The sequence below is a fragment of the Gigantopelta aegis genome, chromosome 5 (assembly GCF_016097555.1).
Source record: "Gigantopelta aegis isolate Gae_Host chromosome 5, Gae_host_genome, whole genome shotgun sequence".
Taxonomy (NCBI): Eukaryota; Metazoa; Mollusca; class Gastropoda; order Neomphalida; family Peltospiridae; genus Gigantopelta; species Gigantopelta aegis.
This window is the reverse complement of record NC_054703.1, coordinates 23,113,326-23,136,471: the sequence shown is the minus strand read 5'-3', so window position 1 is coordinate 23,136,471 and position 23,146 is coordinate 23,113,326. Positions and strand designations below refer to the sequence as shown.

Genomic DNA, 23,146 nt, shown 5'->3' with positions numbered 1-23,146 from the left:
TTCTTTTTGGAAAGGTCACGGTCAATTAATTTAATATACACAATAGAGCAAGCAGTTTTAGCACATGGCCTGTTATGGGTGCAAGTTCTGAAGATTGCCGTTCCTTCCATCTAAGATCTGTGATTTTTTAAAGGCATTTTCTATGACCTTTTAAAATTATATTTCTGTGATCAGCAGCATATTCTAATAATATACATCAGGCATGTGATTGAAACATTTCTTAAAAAGCTCACAATGATACATGCGTGCCGAAGGCACGTAATCCAGTGCAGAATGCACGAGATGACTAGGGGGCGTCTGGGGGCATGACATTTTTTTCAAAAGCAGAATTCCGCCAATTAGCAGAAGAATCACATGCCTGATACATGTAAAACTATTTTCTGATGCCAGTTACTCGTTTCTTCTTGTGAAAGTATTAACTGGACAAAAATTAATTATCATTCAGTTTTATATTTCCATGACTTTCCAATGACCCGAGTACAAATTCCATGACTTACAGGCCTGGAGAATCTAAGACGTTAAATAGTCATTGTTAATCAAGTATCAGAACTGTCACACACACATATAACAATTCAAAAAAAAAAAAAAAAAAAAAAAAAAAGGCATAATAAAACGAGAGACAATTATAATTATGCGTGAAAGATGTGTAAAACAGATTTGGTTGGAAAACAGCTACTGGTACCAATATTTTCTAAAGAGCTACAATCTTGAATTTGAAGCCATTTTAACATGTTTCCAACTAAAGAGAGCTTTTTAAAAACAAAACATACATATTAGTTACATATATATATATATATATATATATAACATTTTGCGAAATCCAAGTAAGTGACATATTAGCGACATTATGCAATTTTGAGACTATTTATTTAGTAGAAAATTGCAGTAATGTGCCTGGTAACTAACCAGTGTTGTCCGATATGCGTTCGGTTTAATCAACGATATACCTTTTGTGGTGCACTGACTGGAACGAGAAATAGCCCAATGATTACAGTGATGAAAAACGGCTCTTAATTATGGTGAAAAATATGCCGTAGTGTTTTAAAACTAGGGTCCGTCATTTTAAATACATATTCTTTTCATGGGATCGATCACAGACCGATCGCTCATCAAGCGAGTACACTACCATTTGGCCACCCCGTGAAAAGAATATGTGTTTAAAAGTGACAGATCCTATTTTTTAAACACTAAGGCATACTTTTCACCATAAGAGCCAGTTTTTTTAAATCACTGAAATCAAACATTATTGAAGATTTTATTCTTTAGATTATCCATTTCTGTACATGCAAGTGTTTCTAGTCATCCTGGTTTTTTTAAATATCACAAAATGCATTTCAATATTTTCAAACAACACACATAACTCTGAGAAGTAATGGTTAACAAGACAAGAGTTCTCGTCTATGTTTTAAAGATAAATATTTCCCCCGTGTCAATGTCACAAACTCTTGTTTCACTCTGTTGTAATTTTATCCAACTGTGTTAAATGTTTGTAGATTAACTAAACTTAGTATTAATTTTTACAGACTGAAACTAGGGTATGTGACTTTAATATGTACGTTTTGTCATTTAAAAATGTCTCGTTAGTTGGAAACGTCTTAATAATGACAGTAAAATCAGGCCTGTCTCTGTAATGGTCTGTTTAGTGAGGAACAGTATTTTACAGCAATAAAAACTGTTAGCACAATTCTATATCAACTGAAAACACATTTGGCAATAGTTCAACACATACATATAATCTCTTAACATAAAATATTTATAATATAATATTTGTAATAATATCCATAATTATATTATAGTAATTATTCAAATTTTGGTAAAAATTTGAAAATTAAAAATGAATTTGAAAATGCACCATCAATGAAAATCATTTGCAATATTTGTCATTCAAAAGCAGCCAATTAAATTAACTGTTATTAATATCAGCCAATCACATTAAATTGCTATAATCAATACCAGTCAATAAAATAAAACTGTCTTGATTTTGACCCGCCAATCAGCTTGTCTTCACACCAGCCAATCAAATTAAACGTTCCTAACACCAACCAATCAAAATGAAATCGTCTTCACCCCAGCCAATGAAATTAAACCATCTTCATTAACACTAATTTAGACTTGTCTTCATTTAAATCAGCCAATCACGTTAAACCGTCTTCACACCAGCCAATCAAATTAAACTGTTTTAACACCAGCACTGATTGGCATATAGAAAAACGTTAACAGCAGCCAATGAAACCATCTTAATTAACACCAATTTAGACTGTCTTGATTTAAACCAGCCAATCATGTTAAACTGTCTTCACACCAGCCAACCAATTTAAAATGTTTTAAACACCAGCACTGATTGGCATATATTAAACGTTAACAGCAGCCAATGAAACCTGAAGTCACGACTGCCAGTCTCTTTAACAGCAGCCAATGAAAATTAAATTAACAACCAGCGAATCAAAATCACACTGTCGTAACCAAACAGCCTCTCTTGCTTTCATCCTCAGCCGCGGAGGCCGAACTTTCATCAAGCTGGTTACTACTGTTCAGATATGACCGACGCCTGCGTGCCAACAGCATTTCAGTTTTTGTCATATGTGTTGTAGGAAGTCCAGACTTCAATGACGTGTCTAAATCGTTTTTCTTGTTCTCTAGCTTCACATCTGCATTTTGAGACACTGACGTCGGCTGTACCGGAGGACTGTAATTGAACGGAGGCACGATGGCTGAGGGACTTGTTCTACATTCACTACGAAGGCCAGCTGTTTTCGTGATCGTCGTAGTCGTTGACGACGATGGCGGCGGTGGTTTCAACATGTCACCATGGACCTTCACCTCCTCCTTCTTCTTCTTCCCATCCTTGTTTGAGTTCCTCTGCGACCCGAACTTTTTGCCGAAGAACTGCGTGATGCTGTGGGCGACAGATTTTGATTCCTTTTTTGAACCTTTCCACTTTGATTTGTTTTCTTTGGATGATGACTTCTGGTCCTGCTTGATCCAGACATCGGGGTCAATGTCGCCTTTCTGTGCCGAATCATCTTTATAGCGGCGCCACTTCCCTGGCTTCAGCTTCAGGCTCGTATCGCCACTGATGTTAGATACGGAACCTGGCATAGAGCGACATGTCTCGTCGGCGTTTGGGAGATTCAGACTGTTGTCAGTTTTCTTCTTCTTGTAAGTTCCGCTGTCCAGCTCCAGCTCCCCATCCAGAGAGTCGACAGAACAGATGCTCGACTCTCTCGTGCGACTAATCTCGGATTTCATTGTGTCATTGCCAAAGACAGACAGATCTGCTCTACTAGAGTCTCCAGCTGCAGAGATATCAAAATCGTTCTCAGACTCCAGCACATAATGATCGGACTCCATTCCATCGACGATTCTGACATCCTCATCCTTCGATTTCAAAGGCACAGAAGTTGCATTGTTTTTCGTGCTTAATTTGTCATACGTTGAGCTCTTTTTAATACCGCTCACAACTGTTTCTGAATGTCCAGCATTTCCAGGTTTTGTGCATGCAACTCGTGGGGTCGTTCCCCTTCCAATTGATGGCGGAAGACTGCTCGATTTGCCTCCTTTTGCTGACGAAACTGGAAGTTTGGAACCACTAGGAAATCCATCACTGTCGTCCTTTTTCCACAAGCCAGCAATTTTGCTAGAAACCTGCTTCTTTCCCACAACACCTGGTGGAGTCTTCTTCTCACCATTTGGAAGCTGTGATCCTTTCATCGCTGTACTTTCAGTCTTCTTCCCCGTCACTGATGAACTCGACGCCCTTCGACCACTAGGGGTGGTGGGTCGAGAATCACTCTTTATGCTGGCATTACTCTCAGACTTTTTGAACTCTCTGCTGCCGAATTTCTTCAGGTTGGAATTTGACCCGACCTTTCCCAGAACCGTACCACTACTGGTCTTCACCAAACTGGACCCACTACCTGTCTTGGCCAGGCTTGAACCGCTGGCAGTTTTCGTCAACGAAGTACCGCTCAACGTTTTTGTCAGTGAAGAACCGCCTCCCATTTTCTTCAGATTTGACGCACTCCCAGTTTTCTGCAGGTTGTTCCTTGCACCAACTCCTCCAGGCGATGGTGTTGGACGAGCAATATTCGAAGGTTTCTTCCCACCATTCCCAACCGCACCAACAGTCCTTTTAACAGCCTGGTGTAGCATCTTTGGCATTGCGCTGCATCTGAATCTGTTTGTACGGCGGACTAGAACCGACATCCTTTTCGACGATGAAGTTGAACCCGTCGAGGGCCTTGCTCCAAGCTTCTGGAGCACTTCCTCCAGATCCTCTTTGACTATTAACAGACGAACCACCAGAATTGCGGTTACCACTGTTTGCCCGTTTGTCTCTCAGCCTGACACTATCAGCATTAGGTCTTCCACTGACGTCTGCCTCTATCGTGGGAGCACTGCCTGCTGTTGTTGATGTCTTTGTAAAAGTTCCCTGTTTAATTAGCGGCTTGGGTCGATCGGGTTGATTAACTTTACCTCTGTTTTGGCTCGTCTCCCTAGACGAGGTCGGAAGCCGGGACGGGTTGGTGGTTTTATTAAGCGGAGATCTAGTTATACCAGAAGTGGAAATGCTTCGCTGTTGCCCAGCAACAGGTTTGCTGATCTTTGGTTTGATTGGTGGTTTGTTCGGTGTGCTGCTGGCTGGAGGACCTTGGCTCTGTGACCTCTGACCCAGATTTGACTTGGGAGATATTTTCTTAGCACCACCTGGTGGTATCCTCCCTGAAGGGGAACGACCAGCGACACCGGATGGAGGTTTCACACTGCGAGGTGGGGTTGTCTTGGTAATGGGAGGTTTGACCGGTTTGCTGTACAGAGGCTTCTTGCGTCCACGGATAGCCTTCTCGTCATCAGTGAGCTGAACTTTAACTGGCTGACTCTGGCCCGGTTTAACTATCTTAGGACCCTTCTGAGATGGAACAGAACTGTCTGTCTGGGAGAGCGTTGAGCCAGAATACTCGCTGACCTTTTCAGAATTCACGGACCAAGTGACGGAAATCTCCGATGCAGTATCCGACATGTAGTCATTGGAAATCAAGGACAGAGTCTCGTTTTCAATGAAGTCATCCTCACAGGTGCTGCCGTGCATTGCTCTGTTGGTGACGAGTTCCGAGACTACCAGACTTGCATTCTCCTCAAGCAGTAGCTCATCCTCTGGGGAAATCTCATCATCCTCGAACGAGCAGTCCTTCGATCCGACATCACCGTTCTCATGGACATTGTTGTATATCACTGTGGTATTCACGTCTGTTGATTCTCCACTACCAGCAGTCTCACTTGCAAGAGTATCATCGGCTTCATTGTGAAAATGTGGATCCATTTCCAGAGCATCATCGTCGGTGTCGACAACAAGATCTTTTGGCAACGAGACTTTCATCAGATCTTCGACACTCTGGTCTGTCAGACTCACAGACCCAGATATCAGCCCGCTACCTGTCAGTGCAATGTTAAAGTAGCTGTCATCAGTCTCGGATTTCTCGCTATCAAACTTCTCACTGCTGTAAGAATCAGCAATATCCAAACCACCGACAGTTGCAAATTTCTGACCACGTTGAACTTCTTCAATTGTGTTATAGTCTTCTGGGTCTTCAAATCCTGTTTTATCTTGGGGCAAGCTTTTCTGATTCCCCATAGAAGCGATCTCCTTATTGGCTGAATCTTTCCGCTCCTTGGAGAGACTGCTATCATGTGAGTATGACCGCCGGCATGTAAACTGTTGCTCCGATTCAGAAGATCCTTCCTCTAACGATTTCTGTGCCTGAGTCTTCTTCCAGCTGCTGTATCTTGACTCGCGCGTCAGAATCACATCAATGTGTTCTACCTCACCAGCATCAGAGCAACTGTGGGACATCTTATTGAACTTGCTTCCAACTCCCTTCTCATCCTTCACTTCCAGGGAGCTACTCTTTGACATCTGCTTCTGTCGGTCTCTTCTGCCACTGTTCCTCGGGTGTGAATCATATTTAGTCTTGTGGGAATATCTGGACCTGCTTTTGGGCATGGCCGAGCTGATGCATTCCTCAAGAAGAGCCTGTTCATCAGGTGTTGGGTCGAAAGCGGTCGATTCGATGCTCAATTCGCTCAACGAACTGCTCATTGAAAAGGCTGCAGGAGTGCCCTCGAGATGGTAGAACATTTCTTCATCCTTGGGTCCAGCTTCCGTTCCGTCCTTATGGCCATCACTTGGGTTATAAGCAGAACCTGCAGACGCACCTTGTTTACCATTCATTCTGTCATGCCCAGCAGTTTTGTTATGAGCAGAAGCTGCAGATGGACCTTGCTTAGCTCCCATAACAATGTCTGACCGCTGACCCATGTCATCCATTACAATGCTGCTCTCCTCACTGGACTGACCGATGACCTGCCGTTCCAAACTCTTTGGGACCGAGCTATCACTCCCATCTTTCTCATCTGAAGATTTTGCATGCGACGACTTTACCACTAGGTTACTTTTCCCCTTTGAGGAGACATCTTCGCTGACACCACTTATCACACTCAACGAGCTCAGAGACCCACTGCGGGAGAAGTTCAGCGGCGTTCCTTCGTAGGCATAGATTTTCGGTGAGTCACATGCCTCCTGGAATACAGAATTGTCTCCACCGGTTCCGTAAGCAGCAACATGGCTCATGGAAGAGTTGTCTGCCGAGGATCTCACAACGCTGTTAAGATCGGATCTCTGATGGTTTGTGCCGTCCGTTGAGTCTATCGTCAGGTCACTCAATGAAGTGGCATTTGAGAAATTCAATGGTGTGCCTTCCTCGTTGTACGTTTTCACAGCGTCATCACTACCGCCAGCCGACAGATCACTCACAACATCCACAACTTGACTAGACGTTCTCTGGGGCTGGAACGCAAACGGCTGATGCTGTGCCTGCTTTCTCACAGCTGACTCAATGACATCTGGTGGGTTTTCGTTTCTCATAATCGGAACATGACCACGTCCTGTTCCCGAGACTACACCACTGCTGCTGGATTTGCCTGCCTTTATTCTTCTGGCCTCTGCCTCCTGTGCCTGGCGATCCATATCCAGCCGACGAACCACTTTGCTTTTTGGCATTGCGGCCTGTATGAGCTGCGACAAGATTTCATCGTTGTCCTCACACAGAGAGCTGTTGTCGGATTTTGAGTCGTCAATCTGCGAACTTCCGATACTGAGATTGGGTCGATTCGGTTTCTCTGTCACAACCTGCGATTCATTCACCTCCAGAACACTCAGATCACTTAACGAAGTCGCGTTTGAAAAATTCAATGGCGTGCCTTCTTCTGCGTACGTTTTAACCGTGTCTGCATCACAGTCATCAGGAGGAACATAACGACCAGGACCAGGAGCAGGTGGTGAATTCTGTGGAATCCTCTTCCCTCTCTCGTTCACTTTAGCAACAGGCGATCCAAATTTTCTTAGAGGCACTTTTGATGGCGATTTGGCACCAATTTTTGTAACACTCTGAGGTTGGGCTACCATCTTGGGACTCTGATTTCGTTTCGCGACGGCAATTCTGGATACGCCCGGAGATGATGATCCACTTTTTGATGACACACCGCCACTTACGCGCCCACCTTCAGATGGGGACTTGGGACTCTTACCACTCGACTTGACCACTGATGACGACTTGCTCTTCAAAACAGCTGTAGGTGGAGAGGTGTTGGAAGCATCAACGTTCTTATTCATCACTTTGGTTGGCAGTTTTGATTTGGACGTGCCGAGATTATCAATCTTTGACAGACCTGATGACTTCTTCTTGATTGCCTGATCCGACGAACTCTTTCTCATCTTGCGACTAGAGTTGTTTGGTGCCGGCATTGCAGAACTAATACACTGAGCCAGAATATCTTCTTCGCCTTCAGAAACCTCCGACATGGATGAGTCTTTATCGTCTTGCAAGACGGTAGATTTATTGGTAGATTTATTCTCTGAACCTGACGTTATGTCAGACAATTTCGTTTTGTTCCCGTTCTCATCATCATCCATTGTGATTGCGCTGAGTAAGCTCGCAGTTTCAGAAAACGTTGGAGGAGTCCCCTCTTCTGCATAAACTTTTGGTGCTTCCATCAGACCATTACACGAGACATGCGAGAGGAGATTGGGCACAGGTTTCCTGAGACACGTCTCGGATGACTTCTCTCCAGAAAACACAGTCGGTCTGGAACCAGACTCTTCGGTACCTTCGATGGATTCATCCTCAGTGATGGCCTTCTCTTCGTTCTTCTTCTTCCGCTCGGATTTCGGACTTGGAGGCATCGTTTCACTCGGAGAATCCGGGAGTTCACTGGGAGAAACAACTTCACTGGCTCGTCGACTGTACTCGCTAACCACCGAACTATGCACGGACTGAGCATCAAAGCTGCTCAGTGAGCCAAGAGAACTACAGCGTGAAAACATCAGCGGTGTTTCTTCGATGAGATTATTCTCATCAAACGTCACGGTTTTGTGTTCCTTCTCCATGATATCAGAGCCAGCTGCTCCCGGGCTCTGGATCGACTTTGACGGAGATTCTTTCTGTCTGTCTGACCCGATATTCTCTATGACGGAACCCGTCATCGCATCCATTTTATCCAACTCCTGGATCTGCGTCAATCCCATCTGCCTTGAGTCCGAATGACAGTCGCGTGCCTCGCTGCTGTGCAGACTGGAAAGGGAGCTAACTCTTGAGAAACAGATGGGAGTGCCTTCCTGGCAGTACGTCTTCGTCTGGTCCAGAGAGACACCGTTATCGTGCGAATGAAACGACGGTCTGTTCTCGTCACCAGATTCATCTCGGCTATCGACTAAACTGAAATTCTTCTTCGCAGTTGCTTCCCTTTGACCGCTAATGTCACTCTCGTCATCTTTCTCAGATTCGGAGTACTTAGAAGCGAAGTTCTGCAGCTCGTCTGAGTTATCTGTTTCTTTCTGAGTCTCCTCGTCCTTCAGGTTTACTTTTCCCGTCAGGTCGGTTAAAGAGGTGGCTGTCGACAGGTATGGGGTTCCCTCCGTGTAGAAAGTCTTCACTTGGTCATCAAGGAAACTCGGCATGTACTCGTCGAGTCGTTCATTGGTTCTACGAGCTTCCTCTAGTTTACAGTCGGCACAATGGGGGTCGCTGTCTTCATATCTGAAAAATGTGAGGAACAGAAATTAAAATACATGTTCATGATATGACAAAAGGCAGAAACATTTGAAGGGTTCATTATGGATATAATATGCTACAAAAAACTTTTATTTTGAATTTACCTGGATAAAAATGTAAATGGTTTTCAAAAAGTAACAATTTTAATTCCTCATATTTTAATCATGATCTGACTAATGCAAGAATAATGAAACTCTACTTTACTTTTCAAAGTCTTTTGTTCTGATTAGAAATTTAGAAATATTTATTTCTAATCTTGGCTTAATTGTTAACATGTAGGGAGTCTGTTGAGCAATCCCAATACCACGTACATGTATATGATTGTAAATATTGTTTAAATCAACTTTACAACATAATAAAAGACAAAAATATCTGTATTAAGCAAATACCATATTCTGATTGGCTAAGAACAATGACCTTAGATTATAATTTTTTTGTTAACATGTAGGGAGTCTGTTGAGCAATCCCAATACCACGTACATGTATATGATTGTAAATATTGTTTAAATCAATTTTACAACATAATAAAAGACAAAAACGTTACTTTTGAATATAGCTGGATAAAATGGAAAATGTTTTCTTAACAGAAAGCAAAAACATATTTTAGTAAAGATATTTTTTTAAATGATGAAAATGTGTTTTGGTTAGTGATCATCTCAGCAAACTTGTAGCATACCATAGACAAAATGCAGTGCTAGCCAGTGGTTAATTAATATAATTAATTACTTTAGTTCATGTCAGTGGTTTTTAATAAGAATAGCATATTAATATGTTACACAGAAAGATAGAAAGAAATGTTTTATTTAACGATGCACTCAACACATTTTATTTACGGTTATATGGCATCAGACATATGGTTAAGGACCACACAGATATTGAGAGAGGAAACCCGCTGTCGCCACTTCATGGGCTACTCTTTCCGATTAGCAGCAAGGGATCTTTTATATGCACCATCCCACAGACAGGGTAGTACATATCACGGCCTTTGACATACCAGTTGGGGTGTACTGGCTGGAATGAGAAATAGTCCAGTGGGCCCACCGACGGGTATAAAAAAATTAAATTAACCCAGTGACTTACCTCATGCTGTAGTTGATTGGCTGGTCCTGGTAGCCGTCCTCGTTGTGCTCGGCGTAACGCAGACTGAAGTTGGTCGGCTGTTCATCCATACTGTCGAGATCTGTCTCCGCGTAGTGACCCAGCTGCTGCTGATGACACTCCGTTGCCCGACGACCCCGGAATACGTTCGGCTGGCTGCGGAGCATCGAATCCGCATGGTTTGGTCCACCAGGGGGCGCCACGAATCGGTTGTGAACCATCCCCGGCATTCTCTGATGGACGAAGTTCGGCCCGACGAAATTCCCGACTTTGACTTGAGGCCTGCTGTTGTTGTTGTTGTTGAGATGCCCTATCATTCTCGGTGTATTATGGGACATACCAGCGGGATTGTGGGATGCGTCGTTTTCACTGTGGGTCATGCAGCTTTCGGGACATTTTAAGCTATAGTTGATGGGTTCATCACTTTCGTTCATGTTCATACCTAAATTAACGTTCTTCTCTCTCGCAGACTGCCCGTCAGAATTTGGCACAAAATGCATATTTTTCTGTTGCTGGAACCTTTCTATGAGACTACGCTGCGAATTACTAAACGATCCCTGCAACTGAGCCGACTGATAAGCCAACTCGCGAACGTTCCTCGCTACCTGCTGCCCGTCTTTGCTCTGGGGGCTGGTATCAATCCCAGCATGCATGGCAACTTCCTGCATCACCTGAATAATCCTACTGTTTGGCATCATGCCCATCCGAGCCCGATCGACGGCCGAAATGGTGTCAGGATCGAACCGATGAAGGAGACTGTCTTTGTTTCGGTCCAGACTTCCACCCTGTCGGCCGTTAAGAAGTCGGGAACTTTTCGCCAACATGTTATGCACCCGCGTTCTGTCGTGAGAAATGTCCGAATGCGTGCTACCGACGCTGTCCTGGCTTCCCGATCGCGCCACTCGGTGAGGCGAGCGTAACTTACTGTCCATCGGAGGTCGTTCGTCGCTTCCCGATCTCACACCACGCTGTGGAGAACAGATTTTTTCCGTCGGCACACCGTGATCACTGGACGACCTGGCACCTGGATAAATATGCCCGCGCACCATTGGCCGTCTTGGTTCGCCATCTGTACTCTGGAAAATCCCACCGCTGTCACCATGGAAGATCCCACCGCCATTAAACACAAACCGACGAACATCGACAGACTCCTTTTTCACAACAACTTCTGTCGGACTGTTTCTCGGACTTTCCACGTTATCACACGTCTCGGCCAAATTCTGATCCAGCTCCTGTTCCAAGGCGCGGACCTTTCGGGCATGAAGTCCCGGTCTGTTGGTCGCGCTCTGGCGATCAAGATCCATGATCATCGAGGGTCTGGCGGACAACAGGTTCTTCAATGCCGCAGCACTTCCCATCGAAATCATCTTGTGCTTTGAATGCACGAGATTCCTCAACATGCTCACGGCTCCCATATCCCACAATGCCTGCTGATCTTCCGTACACCGCGCGGACAGATTCCACAGCGTCCCGCAGGCGTTGCTGACGATCGTCAGACTCGTTGATCGGAGGTGTTTCAACAACAGCTGAAGACATCCATGCTGCCGTAGGATTTTCCTATAATTTTCCTGAACGGCGACGTGACTCGACACGTTTCTGAGAACGCCGCCACCGTTTTCAATGATGGCCATAGTCTTCGACGGACTCTTGTAGGTGAGGGTGCTGACCAAGAAGGCGAGCGAGTTCTCCACGGCGCAGATATCGGCTTTGTTTTCAGTACAGTGAGCCGAGAGGTTCCACAATGCACTGAGGATGCTCTTCAAGGTGGATTCCTTCTTGACACACATTGCCGATTCCATCAGCGTCATCACAGCGCCCACCTCACGCAGAGTTTTCTTACTGGCTAGGTCAGCTCGCCATGATAGGTTCCGCAACACACTGGCAGCAACCTGGAAAAATTAATTACATTTAATACTAGTGTAAACTTATATATTTATTATTTTATAGTCTCCATTTACACCAGTGAATTAGCAACCTGGAAAATAGATAATTAAAGTTTAATGATACACCAGCATTGAAAACACACTAGCTATTGGGTGCTAGGCAAAGGTAAATGTATCAATGAAAAACTGACGATCAACATCAAAATAAAAATTCAAATATTAAATTAAAAGTGAGAAGAGGTGCATGAAAAATACAAATATCACAGGGGGAGAGAGAGAGAGAGAGAGAGAGCGAGAGAGAGAGAGAGAGAGAGAGAGAGAGAGAGGGAGAGAGAGAGAGAGAGAGAGAGAGAGAGAGAGAGAGAGAGAGAGAGAGAGAGAGAGAGAGAGAGAGAGAGAGAGAGAGAGAGAGAGAGAGAGAGAGATAAGAGAAGGAAAATGGGCAAGAAATTGTATAGTTGACTTCTGATACTGAAGGTGTAGTTAGAGAGAGAGAGAGAGAGAGAGAGAGAGAGAGAGAGAGACAGAGCCAGAGAGAGAGACAGAGCCAGAGAGACCGAGAGAAAACCCACTGACCTGACAGAGATCTTCATTAGTAGACCTGAGTTGTGCGACCAGCCCCTCGAGAGCCCCCTTCATAGAACACAGCAAGGCCTTGTTGGTGCCGTCTCCGAATGTCAGGTTCGTCAGAGCCATGCACGCATACCGGCGCATCGTCACGTTGTACTGCTCCGTCGTGTTGCCGTGGGATTCATTGTCCACCTGCATCAGTTCAGCTATTGCCTGTAGACCTCCTGTATGATAGAAATTAAAATCTGCATTAGTGGCCTATCCCATGGCACTAACTAATAATTAGTGAAGGTTATCAGTTCAGCTAATGTGTGTTGGCCTTCTGAACGTTAAAAAAAGAAAAGGCTGCATTACCGGCCTATGCCATGGTACTAACGAATAACAGCTGTTAGTTGTAAGATCAGTTATTTTCTGTAGGCCTTCTCAATGTTTTAATTTTTAGCTGCATTACTGGCCTTCCCCTGGCACTAATTAATAATCTCTGAGAGTTCAGTTATTTTCTGTACACCTAATGAAAGTTAAAAGAATGTAATCTTTATTGCTAATTAGTAACTGCTGGTAGTTTGGGAACATTGTCACTGCCATAACGACAAACGTTGCTTGCACAAGTAGACAAAATAAAGTTTTGTCTTTTGTCAGTGACTAACTGCTGAAGGCAACATATAACTTTAACATTGTAGAACACACTTTGTGACCGATCCTATGTCTGCATAAACCATTATTTGATTAATAAAACGGACTAAAATGTCTTTAAACAAAACAAACTTTATTTTTAGATGGCCTAGCTGCTAACATCAATCTATCACTTTACTTTAAATGGTCACATATTGGTCAAGACAAACAGTGGTTGCAGGATAAAAGTAGTTTGTTTTGTCTAACAACACCACTAGAGCACATTGATTTATTAATCATCAGCTATTGCAATTGGTAATTTTGACATATAGTCTCAGATAGGAAACCTGTTACATTTTGCCATTAGTAGCAAGGGATCTTTTATATGCACCATCCCCCAGACAGGATAACACATACCATGTCCATTTGATATACCAGTCGTGGTACACTGGCTGAAATGAGAAATAGACCAATGGGCCCACCGACAGGGATTGATCCCAAACCAACCACACATCAAGTAAGCACTTTACCACTGGGCACATCCCCCCCCCCCCCGCCAAAATAAAAGTACACACCAAGAGTACAGATAGCATGCCGATGTTCTTCATCAAACGACAGTTTCATCAGTGCCGCGATCGCTGGACCAGGATGGTGATCCATGTCGGAGCTTCGAGATGCTGAAAATAAAATTAACATACTTTTGACACAAATTTTGTTTAACAAGTATTGTATTTATTATTATTATTATTATTATTATTTATACTTCTAGATGCTGAAAATACAAACAATAATTTTAATATCAACTTTGTTTAATAAATATTATTTTTGGCAATAAAATCTCAGATTTCCATCTCCAATATTTTGTTCTGTAATGTGTTGCAATTCACTACGCAAGTTTTAGAGATCACTACACAATTTTAAAACATTAAAACAGTAGTTGCTAATCAATTTTAAGTTGACTATAAATATATCGCTAATAATGATTTTGAAAACAAAATGTATCCTGATATCATCCAGAAAAATAAACAAAGAAAAAACCCAAAACCTAATAAAAACCTTCAAAAAGAATACAAACTGAAAAAAAAAAACTTCAAAATTAATTTATATCCCATACAACCACTTCTTGGTGTTTTTAATTTCTTCCTCTTGATTTGGGAAAATTACCAATTAATAATTTGAATTTCAAACTGCATAAAATCTTTTGAAAAAGAAAACTGAAAAAAAAAAAAGAAAAAAAAATCCTGTCCAATTGGAGTTATCCCCCATACCTGCACATTTTTCTTAATTTATTTCTCTTCTCTGGGAGACCGGCCTCGGTGGTGTCGTGGTTAGGCCATCAGTCTACAGGCTGGTAGGTACTGGGTTTGGATCCCAGTCGAGGCATGGGATTTTTAATCCAGATACCGACTCCAAACCCTGAGTGAGTGATCCGCAAGACTCAATGGGTAAGTGTAAACCACTTGCACCGACCAGTGATCCATAACTGGTTCAACAAAGGCCATGGTTTGTGGATCCTGCCAGTGGGAAGCGCAAATAAAAGATCCCTTGCTGCCAATCGGAAAGAGTAGCCCATGTAGTGGTGACAGCAGGTTTCCTCTCAAAATCTGTGTGGTCCTTAACCATATGTCTGACGCCATATAACCGTAAATAAAATGTGTTGAGTGTGTCGTTAAATAAAACATTTCTTTCTTTCTTCTCTGGGAGAATCAACCACTAATAAATTAAATCATAAGAAGAATACAACTTTTAACAAAATTAATAATAATTTCAAAACGAGTTATCTCCCATACCTGCACTTCCTGCTTTCTTCATTTCTTCCTCCTCTTCAGGAGAGTCCCCTCTGAGCTGGTCACAGTGGGCTCGAATCTGTTCGAGGAGTCGCAGAACTCTTGCTTCCCGACGGCCTCGTTTGTCGTCCGGATGAGAGTGAACAATGTTGTGTAGAGCAGCCGCAGCCCGCGCACGTGCAGATTTACTTCCCCTTGTGTTGCCTAGCAACCCAGAATCCTTGTCACTTCCATGAAGCAACTGTATGAGCAGAGGCAAACATCCTGTAAAAATATATCATAATAAAGCATTGGTTTGCCAACAGTGTTTTTTCTTTCTTTTTTTAACTAGCAACAATGTGTTTGTAATTTTTTATCATTATTTTTTTTTCTTTTAAAGTTGCAGTCATCTTAGTATCTCGAGGCATTCCAGGGATGAAACCTACATGTATATTATCCATATGGTTAAAAATATCTTGGTACATATCAAAGTGATATGTCCCCTAGAATGTAAAGTGGGACGTCACACGATGATGTTTGGTTAATCTAGAAATCTGTAACACATTTGAATAAAGTTAAAATAACTGCAGTTTTTGACACTAAAATGAGAATTGCTGTCTAAGAATAGTCTAGAACTAATCTCCATAACCATTACTGCTAACAGGTACATGCATTTTTAGAATTACGACAAAGAAAAAAAAAAAAAAAAAACGTTTTATTTAACGATGCACTCAACACATTTTATTTACGGTTATATGGCGTCAGACATATGGTTAAGGACCACACAGATTTTGTGAGGAAACCCGCTGTCGTCACTACATGGGCTACTCTTTCCAATTAGCAGCAAGGGATCTTTTATTTGCGCTTCCCACAGGCAGGATAGCACAAACCATGGCCTTTGTTGAACCAGTTATGGATCACTGGTCAGTGCAAGTGGTTTACACCTACCCATTGAGTCTTGCAGATCACTCACTCAGGGTTTGGAGTCGGTATCTGGATTAAAAATCTCATGCCTCAACTGGGATCCGAACCCAGTACCTACCAGCCTGTAGACCGATGGCCTAACCACGATGCCACCGAAATGGATAAATTCAGCCCTATACCTTCAACTACAGGACAAGTGGATGTTGAGAGTTAATGAAGAGCCACGTGAAGAGTTTTATTTTAACCTTTAGACTACCGGATTAATTTTTAAAAAAACTCACGTTGAGTGGGTACAAGTTTATATAATTTTTACTGAAATATATTCATTTAAATGTTTTGTAAATACATGAAATAAAGTTCATATATGAATCGGTAAGGCGTATCATAAAATATTGTTTGTTTCTGGTTACCCGACCGACCCTAATTTGAACCTGCCGACCCTAAAACTGTTTTTGTATATATCCAAAAATGTTTTTTTAATATAACAATGATTTCCATGAAAACATTCCAAAACAATCACAAGCACTAATTTGGTGTCATTTAGGGGATAACCCTACTGTGTTTTCCGATTTGCGGACGTATATCGGTGGTTTTACTGTCGCAAATTTAGTTTTATTGGCGACCCGTTAGCCACAAAATATTTTCTTCTAAAAATTGATTGATGGAGTTACTTCCCTTCAAATTGAAGTTCGGTAACTTTCGTGAGATATCGGGCAAAGAGTCGGAAAATTGTTTTTCACGAATATATGCGATCTTGCGTAGCGAGATGTTCCGATTTATAATAATTTGAGAATCCTGAGCATTTGTACTGCATTTCTATTCATTGGACCAATTGATTGCTTCAGACCAAGTGTGTACTTTAATACTGGATGCATACAGAATAAAACTAACATTGCAAATTATAAAATTGGTAAGTCTACCATTTCTTAGATACACTAGGAAAGATAATATTCATAAAAAAAATTTTTAAATGTTATTGTTGGACAGATAAATATAGAACCCTTCTTTTCAGTTTTCATTAAAAAAAAATTGTTATAACTTATTTACTGGTTTCTATCCAATTAAGGTTCAACCAAATCTGTCCTGGACCAGTACAGAAGTTAAGTGTTAGTATGAGAGTAAACCTTCTGCCTATTATTAAACAGCAAGGGGTCTTTTGTGTGTACTCTCCCACAGATAGGTTAGCACCATGTTGCCCTCAAAATCAAAATGCCTTGCCTTTTATAAATTTATAAGTTGCCCATGTAAAAAGAAGCCTTTAAACACACCTATGTGGATAGTACTACATATTTCCTTTTTTTAATTAAGTTATGAAATAGATATAGAAAATAAAATGGCCATATGGTTTTTGTCCTTTTGAAAATTGTATAATGGAAAAAAAAGCCCTTATATTTAAAACTGCACATAAAATATGCCCCCAAAACGTCACTTTACCATGCCTTACTTCATTTCTAGGGAAAACACTGTGATGAATGGTATTGGTGGTTTGCATAATGCATTTCTATACATGCAGAGGTTATTTTGGATACCGGTAGTCAACACCTTTATTTAATATCCATAAATAAAATTATTTTCCAATATAAAATGTTTTTCCTACCTACCTACCCTATATTTTTCCAGCATGTAATAGGAAACAACTAAAAAAAATTTTTCGGCCTAAGTATTTTTGTGGGTTTTTGTAATTTTTATGATTTTTAGATCAGTTAATAGTGATTAAAATCGCATTTACTTACAGGCATTTGTGACCAGCTGTCCAGTATTTATGTCCATTATTCCCGATAACTAATATTTGGTGATTTTCGTTGTTGGTAAAAAGATCAAATTTATTATCAAATTAGCTGTCACGATCAGCTATCGATCCCTAAAAATTACTGCGACGTGCCGCTACTGTTGTCAAGCGAAAATACTTGCCGAAAACCAAAATTTCAAGGTATTTTCAATTGAAAAAAATCTAAATAAAAGCCATCATTTTGAAAAGAAATCTTTTTACTTTTATTATATTTCCATTTCCAGTAAGTGCAGTGTGCAAAACGGCGGGAAATATGAATTGGGGAATACACTGTATGCAGTATACAGTATGTCAACTGACATGACGTCGGGTGTGATATCTCGCCTGCAGTAGTCAAAAGATTAAGGGGAACTGTTTTCCAGACAAACCTATTTGACTGACATTTCGTTTTTAAACAAACAAAAAATTGTGTAAATAGTGTTATTTTGAGTTAGGAACTGTTTGACTGAAATGTGTTTTTAGAGTTGAGGAACTGTTTGACTGAAATGTTTTTAGTTGAGGAACTGTTTGACTGAAATGTTTTTAGAGTTGAACTGTTTGACAGAAATGTGTTTTTAGAGTTGAGGAACTGTTTGACTAAAATGTTTTTAGAGTTCAGGAACTGTTTGACTAAAAGGTTTTTAGAGTTGAGGAACTGTTTGACTGAAATGTGTTTTTAGAGTTGAGGAACTGTTTGACTGAAATGTGTTTTTAGAGTTGAGGAACTGTTTGACTAAAATGTTTTAAGAGTTGAGGAACTGTTTGACTAAAATGTTTTTAGAGTTGAGGAACTGTTTGACTAAAATGTTTTTAGAGTTGAGGAACTGTTTGACTAAAATGTTTTTAGAGTTGAGGAACTGTTTGCGTGAAGAGTGATATTTTGAGTTGAGGAACTGTTTGCGTGAAGAGTGATATTTTGAGTTGAGGAACTGTTTGCATGAAGTGTGTTATTCTGATGAGTATCTGCACATACCTGACTGTCGCATCGCAATACAGCTGTCCTGACTGCTCGACATCGCCAGCAACGTGCGGCTCATGTCGTCCTTGTCATGGGTCCCCAGCATCGACAGCAGCGAGTACACCATCTCAACCTGAACACAGACAAAACATTTAACATCATCTAGTGACACCATCTCAACCTGAACACAGCCAAAACATTTAACATCATCTAGTGACACCATCTCAACCTGAACACAGACAAAACATTTAACATCATCTAGTGACACCATCTCAACCTGAACACAGACAAAACATTTAACATCATCTAGTGACACCATCTCAACCTGAACACAGACAAAACATTTAACATCATCTAGTGACAACATCTCAACCTGAACACAGACAAAACATTTAACATCATCTAGTGACACCATCTCAACCTGAACACAGACAAAACATTTAACATCATCTAGTGACACCATCTCAACCTGAACACAGACAAAACATTTAACATCCAGTGACACCATCTCAACCTGAACACAGAACAAACATTTAACATCATCTAGTGACACCATCTTATTCTGAACACAGACAAAACATTTAATATCATCTAGTGACACCATCTCAACCTGAACACAGACAAAACATTTAACATCTAGTCACAGACAGCAGCGAGTACACCATCTCAACTTGAACAGAGACAAAACATTTAACATCATATAGTGACATCATCTTAACCTGAATAAAGACAAAACATTTAACATCATCTAGTGACACCATCTCAACATGAACATAGACAAAACATTTAACATCATCTAATGACACTATCTCAACCTGAATAAAGACAAAACATTTAACATCATCTAGTGACACCATCTCAACCTGAATAAAGACAAAACATTTAACATCATCTAGTGACACCATCTCAACCTGAACACAAACAAAACATTTAACATCATCCAGTGACACCATCTCAACCTGAAAACAGACAAAACATTTAACATCATCTAGTGACACCATCTCAACCTGAACACAGACAAAACATTTAACATCATCTAATGACACTATCTCAACCTGAATAAAGACAAAACATTTAACATCATCTAGTGACACCATCTCAACCTGAATAAAGACAAAACATTTAACATCATCCAGTGACACTATCTCAACCTGAAAACAGACAAAACATTTAACATCATCTAGTGACACCATCTCAACCTGAACACAGACAAAACATTTAACATCATCTAGTGAGACCATCTCAACCTGAACACAGACAAAACATTTAACATCATCTAGTGAGACACCACTTCAACCTGAACACAGACAAAACATTTAACATCTATTCACAGACAGCAGCGACCCGACCCGACCTGACCCGATCCAACCGGACCCAGACCCGGACCCTGACCAGACCAGACCGGACCCAGACCCGGACCCTGACCAGACCAGACCGGACCCAGACCAGACCAGACCAGACCAGACCAGACCAGACCCAGACCCGGACCCTGACCAGACCAGACCGGACCGGACCGGACCGACTGAGTGGGTGGTCGACTTTACTATCGTGTCACGTACTGTACTGTGATATTTTCCTCTCCATACTCTCACCTTTGTTCCAAGATTCTGCTGTTGCTGTTGTTGCTGCTGCGGACATCCGTTTCTGGCCCCACCGCTGCCACCACTCTGCGTGACGGAGCTGTGACTGCTGCTGGTGTAGGCCGAGTTGAAGCTCATCACACTGGCCAGGTCATTCTGTTGGAGACTCTGAAGGCTGATCTCGTCCGAGCCGGACATATCTGTTGATACACAAGAATTGAAGAGTTTCATCGCAAAATGCGATAAACGCCACTATACACACCCAATCCTAAACACTTTTTTTTCCCAAACCACCATACACACTATGCCAGTTTCTCTGCAATCTGCGATATATCCTCAGACAATCGTATCGCGTTTTGCTGAAAACTGAATTTGAACTTGTGTTTGTCTATGTGTGACCAGTGTCTGAGTGGTGTTCGCACAATGGTTTTTAATATGGCGTTTATCACGTTTTGCAATGAAACTCTTCAACTGATGATTATTAAAGGGATAGTAAACTCAAACATGAGCCTTATGTGTTGGACAGACAAATACCTGGACCACCAACACATACTGACACATTAAACAATGAAAAACGCATAATTTTAGAGTTAATAAAACGAAATTGGGTTATAGTATTTTTCTGTCTTAAAAAATAAAAATAAAAGAGCTTATTATTAGGCCTTATTGGTAGGGTACATTGGAATAAAAATTACCATTTACGATACCCAAGTGATAATTTTCTTTTCTTTGGGACTACGTAATTGGTCAGTTTTGTTATTTTAGATGGGAAAGTCTACTTAATCAAGGGTTTTACAGAATTATTTACAGTAATAAAGCAGGATGGCTGATGATGCCTATTATGATTTTAGGGGTGGCCGGTTATGCCACAATACCCTGTGATCTTAATAAAATAGGCACATATTTTTTTTTTGTCTAGACACTTTGACTTGTGACCATCCAAATATATACACCTGCCAATTAGGAACCACAGGTACAGGCCACAGAAAGAAAAGACCAATTAACTAAGAAAACACTCCGATTATCATTTCAGTATGTGGGTTAATGTATGAACAAAACATAATAATTATTTTGACACTGACAATAGTGGTTTATTTTGTATTGAAAAATAATATATACTTATCGCTGGCTTACTGGGATGGATATTATTACAGAACATTGTGATGCATCTGCAAAATTCAGTTTGTTTTGTTTAATGACACCACTAGAGCACATTGATTTATTAATCATTAGCTAATGGATGACAAATATTTTATAATTTGTACATATAATCTTAAGAGAGGAAACCTGCTATATTTTTCCATTAGTAGCAAGGGATAGTTTGTATCCACTTTCCCATAGACAGAACAGCACATACCATGGCTTCTGATATTCCAGTTGTGAGAGCACTTGCCTCAGATGTTCATGTCACAGGATCAAATCTGCTTGGCAGAACTACTGGCTTTTTTTCTTGAAATTTTCACCAAAAGGCATTGTATGTGCTGTCTTGTCTGTGGGAAAGTACATATAAAAGATCCCATGCTGCTAATGGAAAACTAAGGTGGATTCAACTAATGATTAGCCGATGATAATTAAACAATTTGCTTTAGTGGTGTTGCTAAACTTTTCTCTCTCTTTTTTTTTTTTTTGGGGGGGGGGGGGGGGGTGGTGTCATTATTTGTAATGTTACCTTTAGTTAGAGATTTACAATATTACCTTTAGTAACAGGCCAATATCCATGGTAAATGGACGACAGATTCTGATAGTTAAAAATATGTAATATTACCTTTAGTTAGAGGCAAAGACCTGTGATAAATGGAAGACAGATTCTGATAGTTAAAAATGTGTAATATTACCTTTAGTTAGAGGCCAAGATCCATGGTAAATGGAAGACAGATTCTGATAGTTAAAGAAGTGTAAGATTACCTTTAGTTAGAGGCCAAGAACCGTGGTAAATGGAAGACAGATTCTGTGAGTTAAAGATGTGTAAGATTACCTTTAGTTGGAGGCAAAGAACCGTGGTAAATGGAAGACAGATTCTGTCAGTTAAAGATGTGTAAGATTACCTTTAGTTAGAGGCCAAGAACCGTGGTAAATGGAAGACAGATTCTGATAGTTAAAAAAGTGTAAGATTACCTTTAGTTAGAGGCCAAGAACCATGGTAAATGGAAGACAGATTCTGTGAGTTAAAGATGTGTAATATTACCTTTAGTTAGAGGCCAAGAACCGTGGTAAATGGAAGACAGATTCTGATAGTTAAAAAAGTGTAAGATTACCTTTAGTTAGAGGCCAAGAACCGTGATAAATGGAAGACAGATTCTGCGCATGTGGAAGATTTGCTTGTAGGATGTCCGGGTTTTCTTGCACGACAACATCCGCCGTTTGTGTGGCGATGTTCACCAGGATCTGTCCCGCCGTCGGCGTTGTCATCATTCCACGGTCGCTGACGTAGCCGCTGTTTTCTGCTCCATTCTTCAGGATAAACACCTGTAAGAGGAGAGGAAAGGAATGTTAGCGAGACCTCAACACCGCGAATGTTTGGTTTTCAATATTTTGATTAGCGGTATTTCTAGTCAACTGAAGATTGATTAGCAATTATTGTTTAGTGTTTTGAAATTGTGTAGTATCTCTGAAACTTATGTATTGAATCTCGATGTTTTAAACATATTTTAAACTACAGCTATTTGGTTATATCAGCACTTGTTTGAGAGAGAGAGAGAGAGAGAGAGAGAGAGAGAGAGAGAGAGAGAGAGAGAGAGAGAGAGAGAGAGAGAGAGAGAGAGAGAGAGAGAGAGAGAGAGAGAGAGAGACAGACAGAGAGAGACAGAGAGAGAGAGAGAGAGAGAAGAGCGAGAGAATGAGGGAGAGCAAAAGAGAGAGAATTAAAGAATGTACAAGAGA

At 41.1% G+C, this 23,146-nt stretch overlaps 1 protein-coding gene across 1 annotated transcript in view; it reads right to left on the bottom strand.

The window, feature by feature from the left end:
* Window positions 1-434: 434 nt before the first annotated feature.
* The window catches only part of LOC121373432 (adenomatous polyposis coli protein-like), a 96,340-nt gene continuing 73,628 nt past the window's right edge, over window positions 435-23,146 (bottom strand). The window contains 9 exon segments of the mRNA XM_041500084.1: window positions 435-4,140; window positions 4,142-9,092; window positions 10,188-12,094; window positions 12,665-12,882; window positions 13,846-13,947; window positions 15,061-15,321; window positions 18,702-18,819; window positions 20,279-20,466; window positions 22,522-22,732. Of these exon segments, the coding sequence (XP_041356018.1) occupies window positions 2,449-4,140; window positions 4,142-9,092; window positions 10,188-12,094; window positions 12,665-12,882; window positions 13,846-13,947; window positions 15,061-15,321; window positions 18,702-18,819; window positions 20,279-20,466; window positions 22,522-22,732 (9,648 nt within the window). The 3' untranslated portion in view covers window positions 435-2,448.